At 43.3% G+C, this 19,379-nt stretch overlaps 2 protein-coding genes across 4 annotated transcripts in view; one reads left to right on the top strand and one right to left on the bottom strand.

Annotated features, from left to right (window-relative positions):
• The window catches only part of zc3h3 (zinc finger CCCH-type containing 3), a 33,662-nt gene extending 22,271 nt beyond the window's left edge, over positions 1 to 11,391 (bottom strand). Inside the window, exons 1-3 of one of the 2 annotated variants that reach the window (XM_029147316.3) lie at positions 11,235 to 11,391; positions 9,122 to 10,535; positions 8,757 to 8,911 (exon numbers count right to left, since the gene is read on the bottom strand). In XM_029147316.3, the coding sequence (XP_029003149.1) occupies positions 8,757 to 8,911; positions 9,122 to 10,535; positions 11,235 to 11,280 (1,615 nt within the window). In that variant the 5' untranslated portion in view covers positions 11,281 to 11,391. The remainder of the gene's footprint in view (positions 1 to 8,756; positions 8,912 to 9,121; positions 10,536 to 11,234) is intronic. The other variant, XM_029147315.3, reaches the window with a different exon arrangement.
• Positions 11,386 to 17,641, top strand: cyldl (cylindromatosis (turban tumor syndrome), like). 2 transcript variants are annotated; one of them, XM_029147317.3, is made up of 16 exons: positions 11,386 to 11,660; positions 11,761 to 11,874; positions 12,146 to 12,584; positions 12,862 to 13,104; positions 13,343 to 13,421; positions 13,502 to 13,677; positions 13,830 to 13,995; positions 14,162 to 14,306; positions 14,414 to 14,524; positions 14,599 to 14,690; positions 14,772 to 14,835; positions 14,911 to 15,043; positions 16,336 to 16,444; positions 16,507 to 16,625; positions 16,715 to 16,916; positions 16,990 to 17,641. In XM_029147317.3, the coding sequence occupies exons 3-16, from the start codon at positions 12,156 to 12,158 to the stop codon at positions 17,172 to 17,174; spliced, it is 2,253 nt and encodes a 750-aa protein (XP_029003150.1). In that variant the 5' UTR covers positions 11,386 to 11,660; positions 11,761 to 11,874; positions 12,146 to 12,155; the 3' UTR covers positions 17,175 to 17,641. The 2 variants fall into 2 exon arrangements, with proteins under 2 accessions (XP_029003150.1, XP_029003151.1); XM_029147318.3 differs by lacking the exon at positions 11,386 to 11,660 and having other exon boundaries at positions 11,667 to 11,874.
• The last annotated feature ends 1,738 nt before the right edge of the window (positions 17,642 to 19,379 follow it).

Here is a 19,379-nt window from a genome sequence, read left to right as displayed (position 1 = left end):
TTCCCCAACTCTTTTTTTAAACCCCTCTTTCACAGTGAAGCTACAATGACAGGAGACAAACTAGCCATTTCCCCCAGAGCAACTCGCCAGGGACAGCAGAAAATGAACTGCCCCAGATCAATACTGTACTCTGTCTCATAGTCACTCTCTGGTCTCCCCCACAGACACACAAAAAAAGTACGACACGCTGCAAAGACGAGGCACGAACCTGAGTCAGAATTTCAGGAGAGAGACAAATTTACCAGCAAAGTTAATGCATGCATGAGCAAAGCAGGTATAACACAAAAGGATGATAAGGACAGAAATCCTGTACGTTTACATTCAAGACTATCCGTCATACTCAGGTCAGCCTGCTCACAGCTGCTACTATGATTAAACCTGGAGCTGAAGGTGTAGACAAAAAGATTCACCCACTCAAGAAGCATGAAAAGTACTGTAGACTTCATCTAGTGAATCATTATCATGGTGCAAAATGTGGTTCAAACCTATTAAACTCCTTGTTTCAGTTCCTCCCTGTAGGTCTCTGTACCTTAATGGAATATCATGATAATCAAAACCCTCTCAACACCCTCTCTCCTGCATACACTCTGCTCAGCCATCAATGGTCTACACATATTAGTTATTATACACGTGCAATACATAATTCTGTAAACCAAGTGAAATTGTTTATGAATGTGAACTTCATCCACTGACCATGTTACATACTGGGGTAAAGTAATGTGAACCTTCTAATAAAAAGCACGGTTGTCAATATTAGTTAACCTATGTGATCTGTAGTGATGAAAAAGCCAATAACCAATTGAGATTAGCTGAGAGATGAGATTTCATATTACTTTTCTAATTAAATAAAAGCCCCTGTGTTGTAAGCAAGGCACTAAAGTCTACATCATATGTCAGTGAAACTAAAACATTATTGCTGAAACCAGCAGATGAATAAAGTCAGAAGTTTACCAGTGTAACTGCTGGCGTAAAGTCCACATTTAAACTACACCCTTCTTCTCAACAATAATAAAGTTAATGTGTCACTGAGTTTTCCAAAAATACAAATGCATAATTATGGCTCAATGTAAGAGATGCAGCAACAGAAGAGCCCATGTGCGCGCGTGCGCACACGCACACGCACACACACACACACACACACACACACACACACACACACACACACACACACACACACACACACACACACACACACACACACACGGACACACACACACACGGACATGCACGCACGCACGCGCACGTAAACAAGACTAAGTGTGTGTGTGGGCTGGAGTAGGTGGGAGATCTGAATCTGGCTGTACACCCCGACCTACTCACAGGTGAGTATAAATAGCTCTGGCCCTCATTTCTGGGTTTTCACGTCAAGCTTCTGTGAAACCGAAATCATGACAGCAACCTTTTCTGACAACTTGTTTTCAGTGAACCACTGTCTGTGGTGTCATATTTGAGACTCAACACTTTTCCATGACTTTGGTTAAATGAACAAATATCACAAATCCTACACCTACTCGTCACTGCCTCTCTGTCCTGCTGGCTTGAAAGCTGTACGGCTTCCAGCCTTGTCACACCTGTGGACAGGTGTGACAAGCACCTCTGCTACCTCAAATGCCAACTCAGTGAGAGGCTTATCAAAGCCACCGTGCCACCGAGAATCACATGAGCTGTTTAAACAGCACGCAGGAGGAAGTGAGCCACTTAATGCTGTGATCACAGTTGACAGCTACAAACACAGATGCACAGACACAAACACACTTCCCCCAACCACACACAGAGTTGAGGACTCAATTACTCTGTGTCCATTCAGGGTAAATCTCACTAATTAAATAGTTTAAGCATTAATTATTTAAGTGAAGATGTGGTGAGTGAATGAAAAACAGAGACCCTTGAAGGAAAAAAAAGGGTGAAGGAGTAGACAAAAGGTAGCGGGGGGAAATTCAGCGTTCTTCTCAGGCTATAAAACAATCTGCACCCTGCCCAGCTAATCAATAAAGCCCTGGTAGAATTAGCAGTTATCTTAAAGCCCTTTTATGGGAGCATGCTAGCTGACAAACACTCATCCATTATTAAATAACAAAACACAAATAACTCCCTGCAGGAGGGACAGGAACACTCGGTCTTGCATGAACAAATATTTCTTTTGGAGCAAGACCTTGTTTTTGGGAATGACAAATGGATGTGTGAGGTTGTCCCTTTTTATCCAAAGAAATGCACCTGGACAGCATGAAGACATCTCTGCTACATCTAGAGCAGCATCCCCCCAAGCATCATCATGGCCAAATCCACCAAAATATCCTGACTGACAGAATAGAGAAAGTCTAATTTTCCAATAGGAGACAAAAAGGAGGCAAAAGGCAGAAGCGACTGGAAGGAGGTAGAGTTTAAAAAGGTGGAACTTGGAGTTTAAGAGTAGTACAGACCAGTGGGGGATTAAGTAGGGTGGCACCAAATACCTCAATAAGACCAGAATAGACCTGGCGGGGGTTCGGGTGTCTAGGCTAGTATGACTAAAATGGAAAGTTGGAAAGGCTAGAAAAAAAAAAAAAAAAAAACATGATGATGAGGGGGGGACTTTTCTCATTCGCCTGGACCCTGACCTGAAGCCTGTGAGGTTTGGGTAAGGAGCTGTGTTGAAGATACAACTGAAGAGGAGAGGGAAAGATGGAGACAGATAGAAAGATGATAGGAGCCTGAACAGTGAGAAAGAAGCCACGATCAATTCATTTGACAACACAAAATTCACTGTCATTAAAAGAATATGGGTCTTGGCCCCTACTTGGCTCCACCAGCCTACCAAGACCATCAGCCAAGCCATCAATTAGGATAATACATTTATTCCCTGTGGACAAGATGGAGGAGGAGAACCAATGAGTTAGCAAGAACTGTATATGACTGCAGATGGAAGGTACTGGAAGTTAGCGGTGGTAGTGCAGCACATGTGAGGGGGATCAATGACCCCTATAGGACCTACTGGGCCATCACCAAGAGCTTCTGACAGTCACCTTTAGAAGCATTGTTTAAATTACAAAAGTACTGTAAATGTGGCATCAAGGTTTAGTCCAAAGGTCCACAAGGTCCTCCTGAAGGAAGCCCTACATTATGATTAGTAGAATTTATAAACCACCCACATGAAGTCACAAACCATATCCCAGTGTCAACAACCATGCCCAGTGCCCAGATAGCCCTGCACCGGCCCCACTCAGACACACAATCCTTCCTCCACCATGTGTCCATGCCCCCTGTGTCATGGGGTGGGGGCATAATTAACGTGCCAAGCACTCCGCAGACCCGGCAGCCCCCCAATGATTATTATGGTAACACGTCAGTGTGCAGACATATGGAGCAGAGCTGGGGGGATAAGGTTACTGTCCTCGGGGTACAGCAGCGCGAGGGGCTGGGCAGCTTTACCAACTTGCTCTCCAGCTGACAAAAGGTGAAGATTTATGATGCAGTGGCCCAATGGCCCCCGAATTTCTCCCCCCTGTTACCAGAACAGACATGCTTTATGTAACACAACCAGCCCGAGCCCACACTGGACTAGCACACACGCATGAAACTAGACACCGCTCAAAAATTAATACAGTTTAGGTGTTGCTGCACAGACTATCCAAGTAGTATATTAAAGATAAAAAAACAACAACACAACAATACTGAACTTAATAATACATTATAATACATTATTAAGAAGAGAAAAGGTTTGTGTTTTTAAAAATAATCAAATTAATTAATTAGCACCAACAACTGCATTTTTTTCCTCAAGGTTATAGAATAATAAATCAGTCTGCAATGAACAACATTTTTGAAACAATGATGGAAGATAATGAAGCTTCCTAAAATATGGATGGAGATACAGTAAAACTCACCTGGCTCAGAACATCACTAAATCCAGAAAACGTTCCCCCTTCCAGCAGAAATAATCGTTTTTAAACATTTATTTTTTTAAACTCACTTCTAGGAATCACAAAGTCAGATCCTGGTAAATAATGAAACATCAGATTACCATTCCGTTCCTGCTCTTACGCAGTAGCAAATGATGGTAATATAATACAACCAATTTACATGAGACACCATGTGTTCTCACATAATCACTGGGGCTCTGACCTGTTAGGTTTCTGATTTATTCAGACAGCATGGCACTTGCGCCACTGTTCTGTGTACCGAGAAAACATCTACGTCCTTAACTGGGAAGGACTCAGTCACGTCAGTCTAAAGTTTCTGTACTGAATAGTATTGATTACACATTTCAACACATGCTCCTCACCCCATCTCACAGATACACAGGATGAACTCTTCCACCTCACTGTGGAACTCTAGGAATTACCTTTGAAATCTAAAGTTATATATGAGGACAAAAACATAACATGGACTCAGGTCTTGTAAAAACAATAAATTACTTGATTTAACTACTGTACTTTTGTGAGATCAGATAAGTGAGGTGCATCTCCATGTTGACCTTAAAAAAGTCAGAACTTTAGTTATGACCAGTTGAAAGTTTGAAGAAACTCCTAGAAAAGACACAGGCACTATTGCATGTCCAGAGAGCGGCAAATCTCACTATGAGCCCAATCTGCTCAAGACAATCAAACAACCAAATAGCACACTATTTACACACACATACAAGTATAGATGCTTGAACTTCATTTTCTATCTTCAAATATATTACCATCGAAATAAGGACAACCTGTTTTGTTCACTTTCCTTCCCTGCAGTGACAACTGCCATTTCTGCCTAAATCATTAGGCTACGATTTCAGTAGGTGTCATTTCTCTGCATTTGTGGGCGCACACATGTCGTGTACAGCATGTGAGAGAGTGAGACAACTGGTGACAGTTATAAAGAGAAAGGAAAAGAAAGGAAGCCACAGACAGAAAGAAGACAGAGGTCCACCTGTCGGACACAGAGAGCCTGAGAAAGTGCAGAGGAATGAGCAGAATGCCAGTGTGTGTGTGTATGTGTGTGTGTGTGTGCGCGCAGTTAGGTTAACATCCACACGGTGTCAATGTGTGTCTTGTACAACTGATGATACTATGGGAGCACTGGGGTATGACATTTGGGGATCGGTATGCAGACAAACAGCTGATGTGACAATGATACACACCAATACACTCTCACAAATAAACTATTAAAACGATGAAGCAATAAAAAAGTGAGCCCAGGAATAAGAATACACAATATAGAGTAACACTCTGAGTATGCACATAACAACACTGGCAAAGGTTCACTGTGAGTTAATGTCCTCTATTGGCCACAACTGTCTGTCTGTGTGTGGGTGATTGCATCAGCTAGTGGCTGCAGGGAGAAGGAAAAGTGGGAGAAACCAGAGCAAGTGTGAACCAGAATGAAACAAACAAACAAACAAACAAACAAAACTAAACAAACATGTGTCATAGTGAAGCCAGAAAAGAACAGACTGGCTCTAGAGTGTGGCTGCACATGTCACAATGTGTAAAAATGTGCTGGCTGATGATGGGACTACTGCAAATGAACTGAACTGAAGAACAGTCCTTTCGTAACTGACGAGCACAATTAAACACACAAGCAGCATGTAAAATGCTGGAAATTGTATGGGTTCGTCGATCTTCCATCATGCATCACGTTAATTACCCGCAATTTTCAAAAAATAAACACATTAAATAGTGCTACTGAGTGTAAAAACAGCAGCGGCACTATTTATTTCAGTTGATGTACAAGAATTATGAATATAACATGTTTTCCTGCAGTGGTATCCCATTTCCCTACTGTAGGAAACCTGCCATCATTTCTAAGAAATTATCTCCAACGCAGAAGTCTGCAGTGGACAAACAAAGCTTAAAGAGTAACACAGTAAGGTTTTAAAGGTGTCAATTGGTTAATATTATTATTTTATTATATTTTAAAACAGTAAAGCTGTTATTTGTTTGTTTGTTGCCGCTCACAGCTTACAATAACAGGATCATACATATCACAGGAGAAAGTGGAAAATGTCAGAAGGAGCAGAGTCTTGATGGAGACCAGCACATATGATTTATGGGTGAAATATATGGGAACTGTGTAGGCACGGTAACAGGATCGCTGAAGGGGGTGATGTGGGGTGGGGGCATTCTTTTGTGGTGGTAATGGGCTCCGTGGTGTCAGGTGGTGGAGTTAGGGGTGGGGGTGGGGGGTTAGTCTGATGGTAAGCTGATGCTGAGGGAGCAAAAGGTGGCAGTACTGCTACTGTAGGAGGGCCACACTTACTACATCAAACAGGTCAACAGCCTGACCCCCAGTGTGTGGCGTGTGTGCACGTGTGTTACTGAGGACAAGATCTAGCCTGAGGAAAGAGAAACGCTATAAAACAACACAAAACTGCACAAGTGTGACAACTGAGCATTGGCAATACCCGAGCTGGTTTTATTAAGCCAATGCCTGTGTGTGTGTGTGGGTCATCAGGACATTCCAGCAATGACCAGCTCAAGTCTGGTATAGCAAGAATGGGTAAATAGTCCACTTACAAATCAGAAACAATTAGTTTCCTCAGTTCCTCAACGATTAAAGTGCGTTTTCATTTAAAGGTGATGTAACTCAGTGGTAAACAGAGCTCTGCAACAAGCCAAGTTGTTCAATGCAAACCCATTTTTACCCATAAAAAAGGTTAAGTGAAGTTTACCCAGAGGTCTAATCAGTACTAAACGTAAATGAAAATTCAAAATTACTCAAGAGATGAGGCTAAAATAATGCGAATGAATTAACAAATGCCTGCAGTCCGTATTCTAATCAATAACGGAGGGGAAATATTAAAAAAACTACAAAGACAGCTATAAACAGGGCAACGACTGAACAAGAGGAGGTGAGGGAGGGGAGAAAGCCCAGTGAGATAGAGACCTAAAGCGCCTGTCACATGGGGCAAAAGGCGCTCGGCTCAGCACTCTTCTCCACGTTCTGCCCGTTCCTGACATTTATCTGCTTTATTAGATTATCTGGACTACATGGCGTCTCTGGGCACACGCAAGTACGTGCATATACAGACATACACATACACACAGCTCCAGATTCATTACAGACCTAACTGCTCATTTAGGTTTATGCCGTCCTTAAATTAAGCTGCAGATATCCGAGTACCTCAGAAAACGCCCGCCCCTTAAGGTGAGGAGGGGGCGAACGCCGACCATTGAGAAGGAAATTAAGAAACATTGTTTGTGAGAGTATTATCATGCATGTGTGAGTGGTCATAAGGTTGGTTTTTAACAGGCTCATCTATAGGGACTCTGCTTCCCATCATTAGTAATTCAATTTGCTCTTTATTAGCAGCTCTTATCAGAGGCACAGACGGCTATGGGCTGCTTTCCACACTCCATCTTCCTCTGCACTCACTCTTGCTCCACCTTTCCTGTTTGTCCTATTCTGAATTCACATCTTTAATTAGAAATGTTTGTGTTCCCACTGAAGGCCAGTCAGGTCCTCCACACAAGATAAAAAGCAGGGACAAATGAGGAGGTGTGAGGACGGAGACACATAAAGTTAAAGAATCAGAAAAACAGACTGATGGATGCAGAGCTATAGGGACGAATAAAGCCCGATGTTAATAGTGATGGCTTCTCTAATGTCTTCCGACTCCATTGACTATGGGAGATTACACCAAGATGGGCATGAGGCGTGTAGGGTACACGCCGAATGACCGGAGGGTTGGAGGGGCAAGTGGAGAGAGGGAGGGGGAGAGAGGAAGGGGTGGGGGACTGTAAAAACAATGATTGCTTTCCATCAGGTTAGGCCTATATTCTACAGTTCGTTAAAACAATCCAATTTGCAAAAGGATAATTATGCATTAGCTCGTTTTTATCTACTGGGGAGAGCAGTGCCAGGGCTTGATAGCAGTGGCGCTGCCTGCCTCCACCTCTGCAAATTACCCGCTATCGGCACTTGTTCGCCATCATGGCTGAATTGGGCAATCAATTAACCTCCCCCTCCTCTTATAGTCTCCCTGTACGCCTCTACAGTGACAGCCAGTAACACAAAGACCATACAAGAAAGACACGGATGCGAACTGCTGCCCTCTACTGGACGTAACATCTGCCATCAGGGAGTCCGATAAAGGCCAATTATATTATGAGCAAGCTTGGCACCACTTTAATAGCAGTAGTGTAAGAATAATCAGATACTAATGTTCCACATTCTATAGAAATGCAAGCCAACAATCATGCTAAAAGGAGACACCAAATCAAGAAACAGAGCTGTGTTTGGCCTAAAGATGAAATGGAATGAGAAAAAGGGTTTTTTAATTTGTCTCTGCAAAATTAGTTTTTAGTAAACTTAATTAATTTGTAGAAACTTCTGCCCAGCCTGTGGGAAGCAGAGATCACTATGGGTATATACAGGTTTATAATGCTTGATGAACAGAGTTATTGAATAAAATGCCAGAGCGCCACACAAAGGCCATGGGGCGTTAATCCTTATGACCGAAAGTATGAGCAAAGTCTTTAAACCATCAAGACCATTTGGATGATGGCCATGTGTAGAGATTAGTGTCTAAAACTCACAAGCCTCCAGTAAGAGAACATAAGAATTTACAATGATTAAAGAATTCAAGCGTTTTTCCTGACAGGACCAGTTATGTCTTATTTAGCTGGGCCTCTTGCAAAATCAAACAGCAATTATTGTGGTTAACCTTTTAGTCAAAGGGCACAGATTGAAGACATAGAAACTATGTAGACTATTTAAATAGAAAAGGTAAATGTTTTAGTTTAAAAATCTTGTGAATCATTTAAAAAAAAATAATGTAACTTTAGTGTTGGTCTTACTTGTCCTTGATAAGATAGACGGGGAGAGACGTCGCAACTTATGTCTCCCAAAGGACACGAGCCTGGAGGGTGCCCTCCGGACTCCTGTTGGACTCCTGCTCCAGGTGTGTGTTCGACTCCGCAACGGGCTGCTCCCCTTCTCTGTCCCACATGCACTGTGGTCACAATACAGGGTGAAAAGAGACAGTGTCACCTATGGTGAATGGTGAAAGTGTCGTCATCATCACAGCAACTAGAACTCTGCTGCCACCTTTTGGCAAAATACAGTAAAGTCTCAACAACGCTGGTACTGTGATTTTATGTATCGGGTGAAAGTAAATACACAATAGAGTGAAACATATCAGACCCATACTTGTGTAGTTTACCTGCTGGCAGACCTCCTAATAATTTTCATCCTGCTGCGGAGCTTGAATCCACCAGGGTACGAGAGTGGCAGTGATGCATGTTGAGGTAGTAATGAGGGAGTAACAAGCACTCCTTTTACTCCCATGTTGCTCTTTTCTGATGTCCAGTGGAAGGCAGATCTACGACGGGCCACAGAACTCCCTGTCATTGGCACAGAGGTAACCTGACCACCCGCCTTCCAGCGGTACCGGCTGCCAGGTGAGGTGCTGGTTCCTCTCTTCATTTTAGAAGGAGTGGAGCTCAATCTAAGTTTCACTGTGGCTTCAGGCTTCCCCAGAGCTCTCTGAGCCGGTGTCAAGGTCTTTGGGGAAATTGTTTTTCGAGGCGTCTTGCTTTGGGTTAGAGCAGAGGAGGAGACCCATCTGTACTTGGAGGTCTTGGGAACTACAGTGACTGGGTTAATCTTTCGAGGTAACCTCTTGGCAGGGGTTTTCTTACTGATGCTGCATGAGTGGGAGCTTCCAGTAACTCCTGGCGTTGAAAGGGACACTGGGAGAACTGCGAGAGCTTTGCCTGTAGAAGATGAAATAGAGCTTCCTTGTCTGGGCTCGGCTGCTTTTATATTCTGGTGCTTTACCCATGTAAACTTGGATTTTTTGATAAAAGATTCTCCAACTTGGATGGTCCTCTTTTGAGGTGAAGGGTTAAGTGAAGGTTGTTTTGCTACTGTAGTTACACCAGGATGTGGTCCAGTCTTGCCAGTCATGTGAATTGTCTGAGTGGTGATCTGGTTGGATTCAGCTCTGACTTTTTGGTTGAGGATTGGCTTGATCTGTAGTCGAGAGCTGCTCTGGAGACTTGTTGATGCTTTGACATTGACTGAAGGATGCGCTTCTGAAAAAACACAGATTTGTTTCCCTGTAGGGTCAAAGAGTCCGCTTTCAGTTGTCTGATCACACTGTTCATGTTGACGTTTGCCTACTGGGTTTGAACATGCCTTTCCACCTTCATGCTGAGTCACAGCAGTCCCTTCACATTTTTTACACTGTGAATATGTGGATGTTTTCTTCAGTGCACCTTCACTGATACCTGTGATGCGACTCATTTGCCCCTTCTGACTCTGTTGAGTGGCAGTTTGGTTGTGGTCACTTTCCTCTTCTCTGCTGTGGTTGGACACTGAGATGCCATGAGACAGGTGTTGGGAACCAAGCTGATGCACAGAGGAGGTAGAAGCGGAAGGATGTATGTCAGAGGATTGAGAGCTCTTGTTTCTCAGAGAATACGTTTTTCTCCAACTTCCAGGAGCATATGAACTCCTTCTGATAGATCTGCTGTGACCTCTGCCTCTGGTTGAAGTTGAAGCTTCTGGATACCTTTGCTCAACTTCTGTGAAAGGAGTGTTCCCATGGACACTTTTGTGTTTGTTGATGAGATCTGGAAATATAAAGTTACGTATAAATGAGTCAGGTAATAACTTGTAAGCTGTTAAAAAAAAACATTACCCAAGTAAACATACTTCTGTAAGTAGCATGAGGATAACTTTGTTTGACTGACAATAAATGAGTTTGTGGTATGACATTAATAAATGAGGTAAAATACCGTAACATAACTCAACCAAGTCCCGTTTTTTCTCAATTATAATTAACACCACATTTGAAATCTAACTGAATTCATATTTATTCCGCTATGCTGATTTAAGCTTGAGATAAATGAGCCGTCTACAAATGTGTACTTAACTGTGTACGTAACTGTTAACTGTGTACTTGGCTGTACCTCCGCATGTTACCAGTGAGAGAGATGTTTCTATAGGAATAAAGTTAACGCTCCGGTAAAACCTTAAGAAACCACCCTGCTAACCGTGTTACTGACAAGCTAGCTAGCCGGGTACTAGGGGGATCTGCAAATGAACGAGGTACCAGCGAGCGTGTACACGACAGTGTCTATTTAAAAGGCGCATAACAAGTCACCTGAATAACGTTTAAGTCGTGGTCTGACGGCGATCCTGCTGGTCGACGTTAGAACAGTGGCGGCTCAATAACGTCTCAGTTATATCTAATTATCCAAAGGCGCGGGTCCCAATTCATAACACCCGCTGGTCATTTCATCCTGGATTACAAAAAAACAACGACTTACTTTGAAGAAGTTCAATCTGTCTCTTCAGCGCTTCTCTCTCCTCCATGTTTACGACTCAACGCACAACGTCATCAAAAAGCGACGAGGACAGACACCTGTAAATTACGCTTGTATATTATTCTGTCCAATCACAGTTTGTTTTGCACTGAACGTTTGTCCCTCAGTTTATTTTTGTAGGTTTTGTTATCGTATACTTAGTATGAATAATATAAAAAAAATGAGAGCAAAGCATAGTTTATTTTATTAGTAACTTTGTAGAAATAGCAGATATTAATGTGTTAAAAGTCAAAGTAAAATCTCGTAAAAATACAGTACAAGTGTTTGCGTTTAAAAACGAAGCTCCTGACGGTAACGATGAGGGCGTTAACTGACCCATATCCACCACTCGCTTTGGTCTGTCAACTGATTTGAAACGTCGTCATTCAGGTAAATAATCCTTAACGTTAATGGCGTCTATGCAAGTGGCGTAAGTAACTTTTTTATAATCGCTTGATTAACCCTAATGGAAACCGTGGTCTTTCGTCAGAACCTGAGTGACGCTGCTGTAAAATGAAATGAAAGGGGAAGCGAAACTTACTGAAGCCTGTGGTTGGACGAGATACGGCTGAAAGCAAACTTTACAGTTGTGAAACGAGCAAAGGTAAACTCTGCCACGAACACACGTCCGAAAACATTCATTTGTTGAAGTAACGACGTATCTCAACTGATCCGTTAAATCCGTTACATGTAACGTTTGTGCTAAGTCAAGTGGCTTTTTAAAACCTTTCTCGCTAATCGATTAGCTTGGTTTGGTGGATTGATACTGTAGCTATAGTATTTACACTGTGTGTGTGTGTGTGTGTGTGTGTGTGTGTGTTTGTGTGTGTGTGTGTGTGCGTGTGCGTGTGTGCGTGTTGCTCTCCCACCTACAGTGTCCTCAACATGAATTCATCAGACAACCAGTACTTCATCATAACGACACACGTTTTTTTAAACCCTGGACGCATATGTTACATCTCTGGGTATAAATACAGATCCGCTTCTCAGCACAGTGGCTCCAGCGTGAAGCTGTCAGTCACGCCTTTGGGCACACTAAGCGGGCTGCCTCAGGACATAGACAGGACCTGCCTGAGCGAGCTGGAGGAGGATGAAGCTGAGCTGCTACAGGCTCTGCCCGAGGACGGGGAACGACTGGAGTGGTTCAAACAGAGACACGCTCTTCAGAGGTTTCTACAACTCACTGAAGGAGTCAATGTTGCTGTGGAGCACAAAGGAAAGGAGCTGAGAGGCATCATCCGCTACATCGGAAGGAAGACGGAGCCATCGTACTTGGTTCCTTTATCAGGACGGGTTTTTGGGATTGAACTGCAGGTGTGACTTGTGTTCTGCTTACCTACTCTCCTCAGTTTATTCAGGAGTTTTGGTTTGATTTCGTTGTGACATTTGTCAGAAGGTGATTTCCTATGTGTTTATGTTGCTGTCATGCTGCAGTGTGTGTTGATAATATTGTGGCAGATATCGGCTTTTTGTTGTCCTAACTACACCTAGTGGCATGTGCTTATCAGTCATTACTGTATACTTTACAAACAAAATGCACGAGTGAAATAAATTTAAAAGTGCTTCTGTATTTGTCTCTTTTTCTCTCCAGGGAGAGGACAGGGGAAAGGGGGACTCTGATGGAAACTACAGCCACAAGAGACGCTTTTTGTGTGAACATAACTGTGCTCTTTTCGTCCCATTCTCCAGACTCTTGTTTCCTTCCCCTCAGCAACAAACAGAAGATTTGTGTCCAGGTGATAGAGTCACCTACTTCATGAATAATATTGGTTTCCCTGGTATGGTGGTGGATGTGGTTGAAGAGAATGGACAACACTTTGTTAAGATTTCAACAGTAAGTATATTTTCTAAAGTCCAAATACTAAACGTTTCAGTGTTATATGTCGTGTTATATATGTTGTTGCCCACCTCAAGCTGTCAGTAGCAGTCAGTGCGCACAGTGTGGAAAACTGTAGCAGGGCAGTAGACTGTGGGAACCCCTGTCCCATACTGTCAGTTTGTGGGCTGCTGCTCATGTCTTTGAGTCCACTAAACAGAAGTATCAGTTTGTATAAGACATTCTTTGTTTCCAGGACAAAGATGAGAATGGGAAGACAGGTGGAGAAGTTAAAGTTCCACTAGACTGCGTTGCAAAGGGAGAGGTGCCCACAGGTTTGAGTTGACTTTCTTTGCCAAGTGTGAGAATGGTTTTAAATGAACTAAATCTGACCCAGATATTTTCTTTACTGTAGAGCCAGTCAGCATGCTCATGGATACAGCCGCTGCTGAACCAAAGCTCGGTCTGTCCATGGAGCTGACTGTTAACTCTGTGGTAGAGGTGACGTTGGCTTCAGGAAATACATTTGGAATCATCCGCTGGATTGGCAAATTGCCTGATCGACAGGAGACTATGGCAGGACTGGAGCTGGTAATTTGATTTTACTAATAACAATTAAGTAAATAAAAAATAGTAAAATTGTTACAGTAAGTTAAGACTAATACATATGAACTTTGACAAAGGATACTATTACTGGAGTATTCTTTATCTAAGATTTAAATTGTATGTTTTTCCGTCTACAGGAGGAAGACATAGGAGTGAGTGACGGGACCTTTAAAGGTCAACGTTTATTCCTCTGCACTCCAAAGAAAGCTCTGTTTGTGAAACTGAGTTCTTGTCGACCGGACTCGCGCTTTCAGAGCATATCTGCAACTCCCATGGAGAAGATACCAAAACTGGAAGAATCAGGTTAGGACGGTGCTGTTGATCTAACATTTGACTCGTCACATCTGAGCAGATTTATTACCTTTCTGACAGCTTTGATGTAACAATGACTTTCGCCATCTGGCCTAGCTGGGGATCTCAACTACCAATTATGACCTTCTGTGTTCATAATTAACCTGCTTTGTGTTAGTTGATTCAGATACAGAGCTCAGTAGAAGGAGGCTCGACACCGTTCCTCCTGTTAGCACTGAGCAGGTTCAGCAGATTCTGGTTGGACGAATGAAGGGGATCCAAGGGCACTGTAATTCCTGCTACATGGACGCTGCGCTCTTTGGGTCAGCAGCATGTATAAGACAGGATAAACAGTTTGCATGTTAACATCTACAAAGACACATTCAACAAGGTTTGTGTGTTTAACAATGTGAATTAATTGTGCTTCCAGTTTGTTTTCCTGCTCATCTGTGTTGGACTCCATGCTTTTTAAATCAACAACACCCCAAGATGCCCCAATTCAGAAAACTCTGCTCCATGACATCGTCAACCCCCTCCGCAGGTGGGTGAAGTACGTTCTGTGTTGTAATTCATTAGCCTGCTCCGTACGCTGTGACGTCGGTGTGTCGTTTACAGTCAGGGCTTTGTGGAAGGGCGGCACATCATGAAGCTCCGACAGCAGCTGCAGAAACTCGGCTACAGTCACTCTTTCACCACGGACGAGAAGGGTCAGCCTCTTCTGGAAGCTTTAAAACAACTCGACTACTTCTCGATGTAAAGCTGCTGTAAATATGACTTTTATCTTTCAGACCCAGAGGAGTTCCTCATTGTCATCATGCACCACATCCTCGCTCTGGATCCTCTGCTCAAACTGTATGAACTCCACTGCCCACTAATTCAAGTGGTGTGGAACTGTTGAACTGACTCTGTTCCTTTTTTCACATTTAGCTCAGCTGGTGGTAAATTGCAGGAGAGTTATTGCTATCAGATCTTCCTGGACCAAAACCACAGCTTGGTTCTGCCTACAGTTCAGCAGCTGCTGGAACATTCCTTCCACAGTACAGGACTGAAGCTGGGAGAGGTGAGACGACCATAGTCAGCAATTATGAAACAAGCATTCAGTGTTTTAGGCAGTTTGTTACTGTGTTAAGAACTTCAATTCATTTTTATTCCCAGTAGATGTCACTGTTGGACAGTTGTATTAATTCAATTCAATTCAATTTTATTTATATAGCGCCAAATCACAACAAAGTTATTTCAAGGCACTTTACAAAGTAAGGTTTAAAACCTCACACAACTAAACCCAACAAATCCCACATACAGCAAGCATTTAATTTGACAGCAACAGTGGAGAGGAAAAACTCCCTCTCTAACGAGGAAGAAACCTCCAGCAGAACCAGACTGGATGTGGGCGGCCATCTGCCTCGACCGGTTGGGGTGAGAGGATAGAGAGATAGAAAAGCACAGCAACAGCAACAAGCAACAACAAGCAACAACAGAGCACAGGCAGGATGGTAGGACCAGGGACTGGATGCAGGCAGGATGGTTGGATCCACAGCTGCCCATCACAGACACCAAACTTTGAGTCCAATGATACCTGTGGGTGAGGACAGAGAGGGAGAAAGAGTGGGGGTGGGGGGGGAGAGAGGAGAGAAGCACAACTACTGGACAGAAAGAGACAAGGTTAGTTAAACATGGGACAATGATGGGAGGTTATGGGACAGAGGAGGTAGAAGGAAACAGAGGAGCTCAGTGTATAAATTAAGTCCCCCAGCAGTCTATGCCTATTGCAGCTTAACTAAGAGATGGTTCCTGTGACTAACAATAATTGCCAGTGACCTGAACCATCTCTAACTATAAGCTTTATCAAAAAGGAAGGTTTTAAGCCTAATCTTAAAGGTGGAGAGTGTGTCAGCTTCTCGAACCTGAAGAGGGAGCTGGTTCCAGAGGAGAGGAGCTTGGTAGCTAAAAGCTCTGCCCCCTGTTCTACATTTAAACACTCTAGGAACCGCAAGTAGCCCAGCGCTCTGAGAACGAAGTGTTCTGCTGGGAGCATAAGGAACTATGAGGTCTTTAAGATAAGAAGGAGCTTTATCATTGAGTACTTTGTATGTGAGTAGGAGAATTTTAAATTCTATCCTACATTTTACAGGCAGCCAGTGCAGAGAAGCTAATGTAGGAGAAATGTGATCTCTCTTTCTAAGTCCTGTCAGAACTCTGGCTGCAGCATTTTGAATGAGCTGTAGGTTTTTTAAGGAGCTGTTAGGACATCCTATGAGTAAGGAGTTACAGTAGTCCAGCCTAGAGGTAACAAATGCATGGATCAGTTTCTCTGCATCGCTCTGAGAGAGGATGCTTCTGATTTCATTTCAGGTGCCGTCCTGCCTCATCCTCCAAATGCCTCGCTTTGGAAAGAAATTCAAGATGTTTGATAAGATTGTTCCCTCCCTGCAGCTGGACGTCACTGATCTCCTCACTGAAGGTAAACATACATGCAGTGTGCAAAGACCAGCATGTGATTACAACTTGTTGGGTTTCTTTCAGGACCTCAGCAGTGCATACTGTGTGGAAACCTGGCTGAGGAAGAGTGCCCAGACTGTTTCAAAGATCCAGTTTTCAGCCAGACAGGATTCAAAGTCTTCTGCAAGACGTGCTCATCAAAGGTTTGGGTCGTTGTCTTCGGTTATCTTAAACAAAAAAAAGTGCAGAGAGTAAAGTGTTTCTCAGTCATTGCTCTTATTTTTGGTTTTAGGTGCACTCTCATCCTCAACGCCAGTTCCATAAACCTGCTGCTCTGGAAATTCCCTTGGCTTACCGGGGTCACGTTCTGACCAGAGACAAGCTGGAGCTGTTCGCTGTGCTCTGTATTGAGACAAGCCACTATGTGTCCTTTGTCAAACATGGACCAGCAAAGGACGACTGGATCTTCTTCGACAGCATGGCAGACAGACAGGGTAGGCGCCGGCCGAGTTGTGAAACACATCATTTATACAAACACACCTCCGCTCAGTCGTATGTTGTGTTCAGGGGAGAGAGACGGCTTCAACATCCCAGAGGTGCACGCCTGTCCTGAAGTCGGCATGTACCTGGAGATGGCGCCAGCTGAACTGGCCAATCAGGTGCCACGAGACATGAAAGGCGTGGCCAAGCGTCTCTTCTGTGACGCCTACATGTACCTGTATCAGAGCACCAACATGTGTCTGTACCGCTGAACAACGCCCCTCATGCTTCACAGCGCTTTGTCATTTCCTGTTGCCTGATTAGTTCGCACTTCTTTTTCTGAATGTAACATGTTGGTGCTGGGAGCTTAAAAAAAGAATAAGACAAGGAATTAACAATCCGAACCAAAGAGAAGACAAGTTTTGCACTGTAATATTAGTAGGGTTAGGTTTTTTATTGCATTTGATAAACATGCTGAAGGAGGTGTATACATTTTTATAGCGAGACAAAACATCCAGGTAACTGATGATTTTCCACCAGAGAACCCCGCTGGGTTATTTCTCTGCAGTTTGTTGTAAATACTTAGTGTTGTGCATTTCTTTTTGGCACCTTAGTGTTTGACTGTTGAAATTACTGTAGTTTCAATTCTTTGGAACATTACAGTGTTTTGAATGTAATCTTTGAGTTTGTATCTCAGAAAATGTTTTTATATCAATTAAATATTTCAAATGAAACAGCATTTACTCTTCAAAGTTGGAATACTGCAACCAGATGATTTTTTTATTTATGCTGCGAATGCAAGGATTAGTACAGTGTAAATCATTGCATATCCCTGTGTGCATTTAGCTGCACTCCGCATCAGGTGGCCTCTGTAATCACCCGCTTCGGATGTTATCACCCATAATGAATGGGCTGATCAGAACTTATCAGCCCATTCGTACGGGCCAGTAGGTTCCTGCTCTGCTTCCTCGTGAAGAGCTAGCAGCTAGCTAAGTTGCTATGTTCAGCAGCTGACGTTATTGTAGGGCTGGATAACGGGTGGGGGGTTCAGGTTACAGTTAGCTAACACAATACCGCTAGCTACTTGCTAAGTTATGCTCGCTAATAAATCAAAATCAAAAACTTCGATCCTCCCGTCGGAACAACAACCGCTCAACAGCGCGTCTACTGACTCTGCTGGTTAAATCATCTGAGCCGTGATCAACCTTATGGATCAATGACAGCGACCTACTGCACCTATTCACCGCTGCCAGCAGGTAGATGGGCACCTACCGGCCCATACGTATGGGCTGATAAGCACTGATAATGACCATTGAATGGCGTGATAATGTCCGAAGCCGCTAATTGAATGTGTTTGGGATTTTAAGGTCAGATTGTGATGACACATATCAGGGAACACAGGGAAACCAGCAGCTTTGCTAAGCCTTTGCTAGGAGTCATCAGCATACTGTAATCCAAAATTCTCAGATCAGATCAAACATCTGTGTGATTTACTGGGAAAAAACCTAACACCAACACTGCCTTTGGATCCCACAGTGTCCACACCTTGATGGGTCAGAGCTGTTCTGAAGGCTCAATGGGGACCTGCACATAATGGGCTGCTGGGTTTCATGGTGTGGCACATCTGTCCCTTTAAAACCTGAGCTCTATTAAGTCGATACTGTAGGTGAGATTATTAAACACATAAATAAACTGGGCTCCTCACAGTTTCCTGCAACTCAATAATGACAGAACAGAGATTGTTTTTATTAGTGCTTCAGCGGCAGGATATAGGCTCTCATTTAGCTTCCTGGCTCCAGAATGTTCCTTCACTTTAATCAGCATTTGTGCCACCAACAATCACTTACATTATATGAAATGTCTGATTATGCGTTAATCCCCAATTCTTCCTCACTTATCTGCCCACAAATGATTGATTCCTTTTTATCTAGAGAAAATCATATTAACCCCATCTGTGGCCCAATGGCAGCTGGGATAGGCTTCTATAAGAGTCATGAGTCTGATCTGAAAGCCGGAGGAAAACATTAAAGGCATCCATCTTTAAAAAGCTGCAATAAAAGGTGTTTGTGAGTAACACGTGGATCTAAGGGAGGCCTCGACAGGAAACGCTAACGTTGGTTTAAGAACCTGTGTCTGAAACTGGTTTAATGAAACCCGGGTTTCGCTAACTACAGTAGCTACTGAGGTTATTCCCTTACTTAAGTAAACATAGTTACATGTATAAGTGATGTCTTCAACCTGCAGTTTGATGCATGTGACCTCCTTTATGCCTATTTCAAGCACAAAACATTGAGTTTTTCAGGTCACTCAATCGTTTTACACCCTGACACGTCGACATAAATGACTGGTCAAACTAACTCACAGCTGAGTTCATTTAATGAATAGTAGCCAGTTAGTCTGAACCAATAGACGTTTGGAGAGAGAGGTGATTGATGCAGTCACTCAGCACAGCCAGGCTGAGGGTGGGCGGTCATCTG

Source organism: Betta splendens, chromosome 4 (assembly GCF_900634795.4).
Source record: "Betta splendens chromosome 4, fBetSpl5.4, whole genome shotgun sequence".
NCBI lineage: Eukaryota > Metazoa > Chordata > Actinopteri > Anabantiformes > Osphronemidae > Betta > Betta splendens.
This window is presented reverse-complemented; position numbering and strand designations above follow the sequence as displayed.

Bases quoted from the DNA above. Each gene is read 5' to 3' on its own strand.
- cyldl (XM_029147317.3), top strand. From the start codon at position 12,156: ATGAATTCATCAGACAACCAGTACTTCATCATAACGACACACGTTTTT. The intron at 14,691-14,771 runs GTCAGCCTCTTC...TTTATCTTTCAG, and splicing joins TTTCACCACGGACGAGAAGG to ACCCAGAGGAGTTCCTCATT. The intron at 14,836-14,910 runs GTATGAACTCCA...TTTCACATTTAG, and splicing joins CTGGATCCTCTGCTCAAACT to CTCAGCTGGTGGTAAATTGC.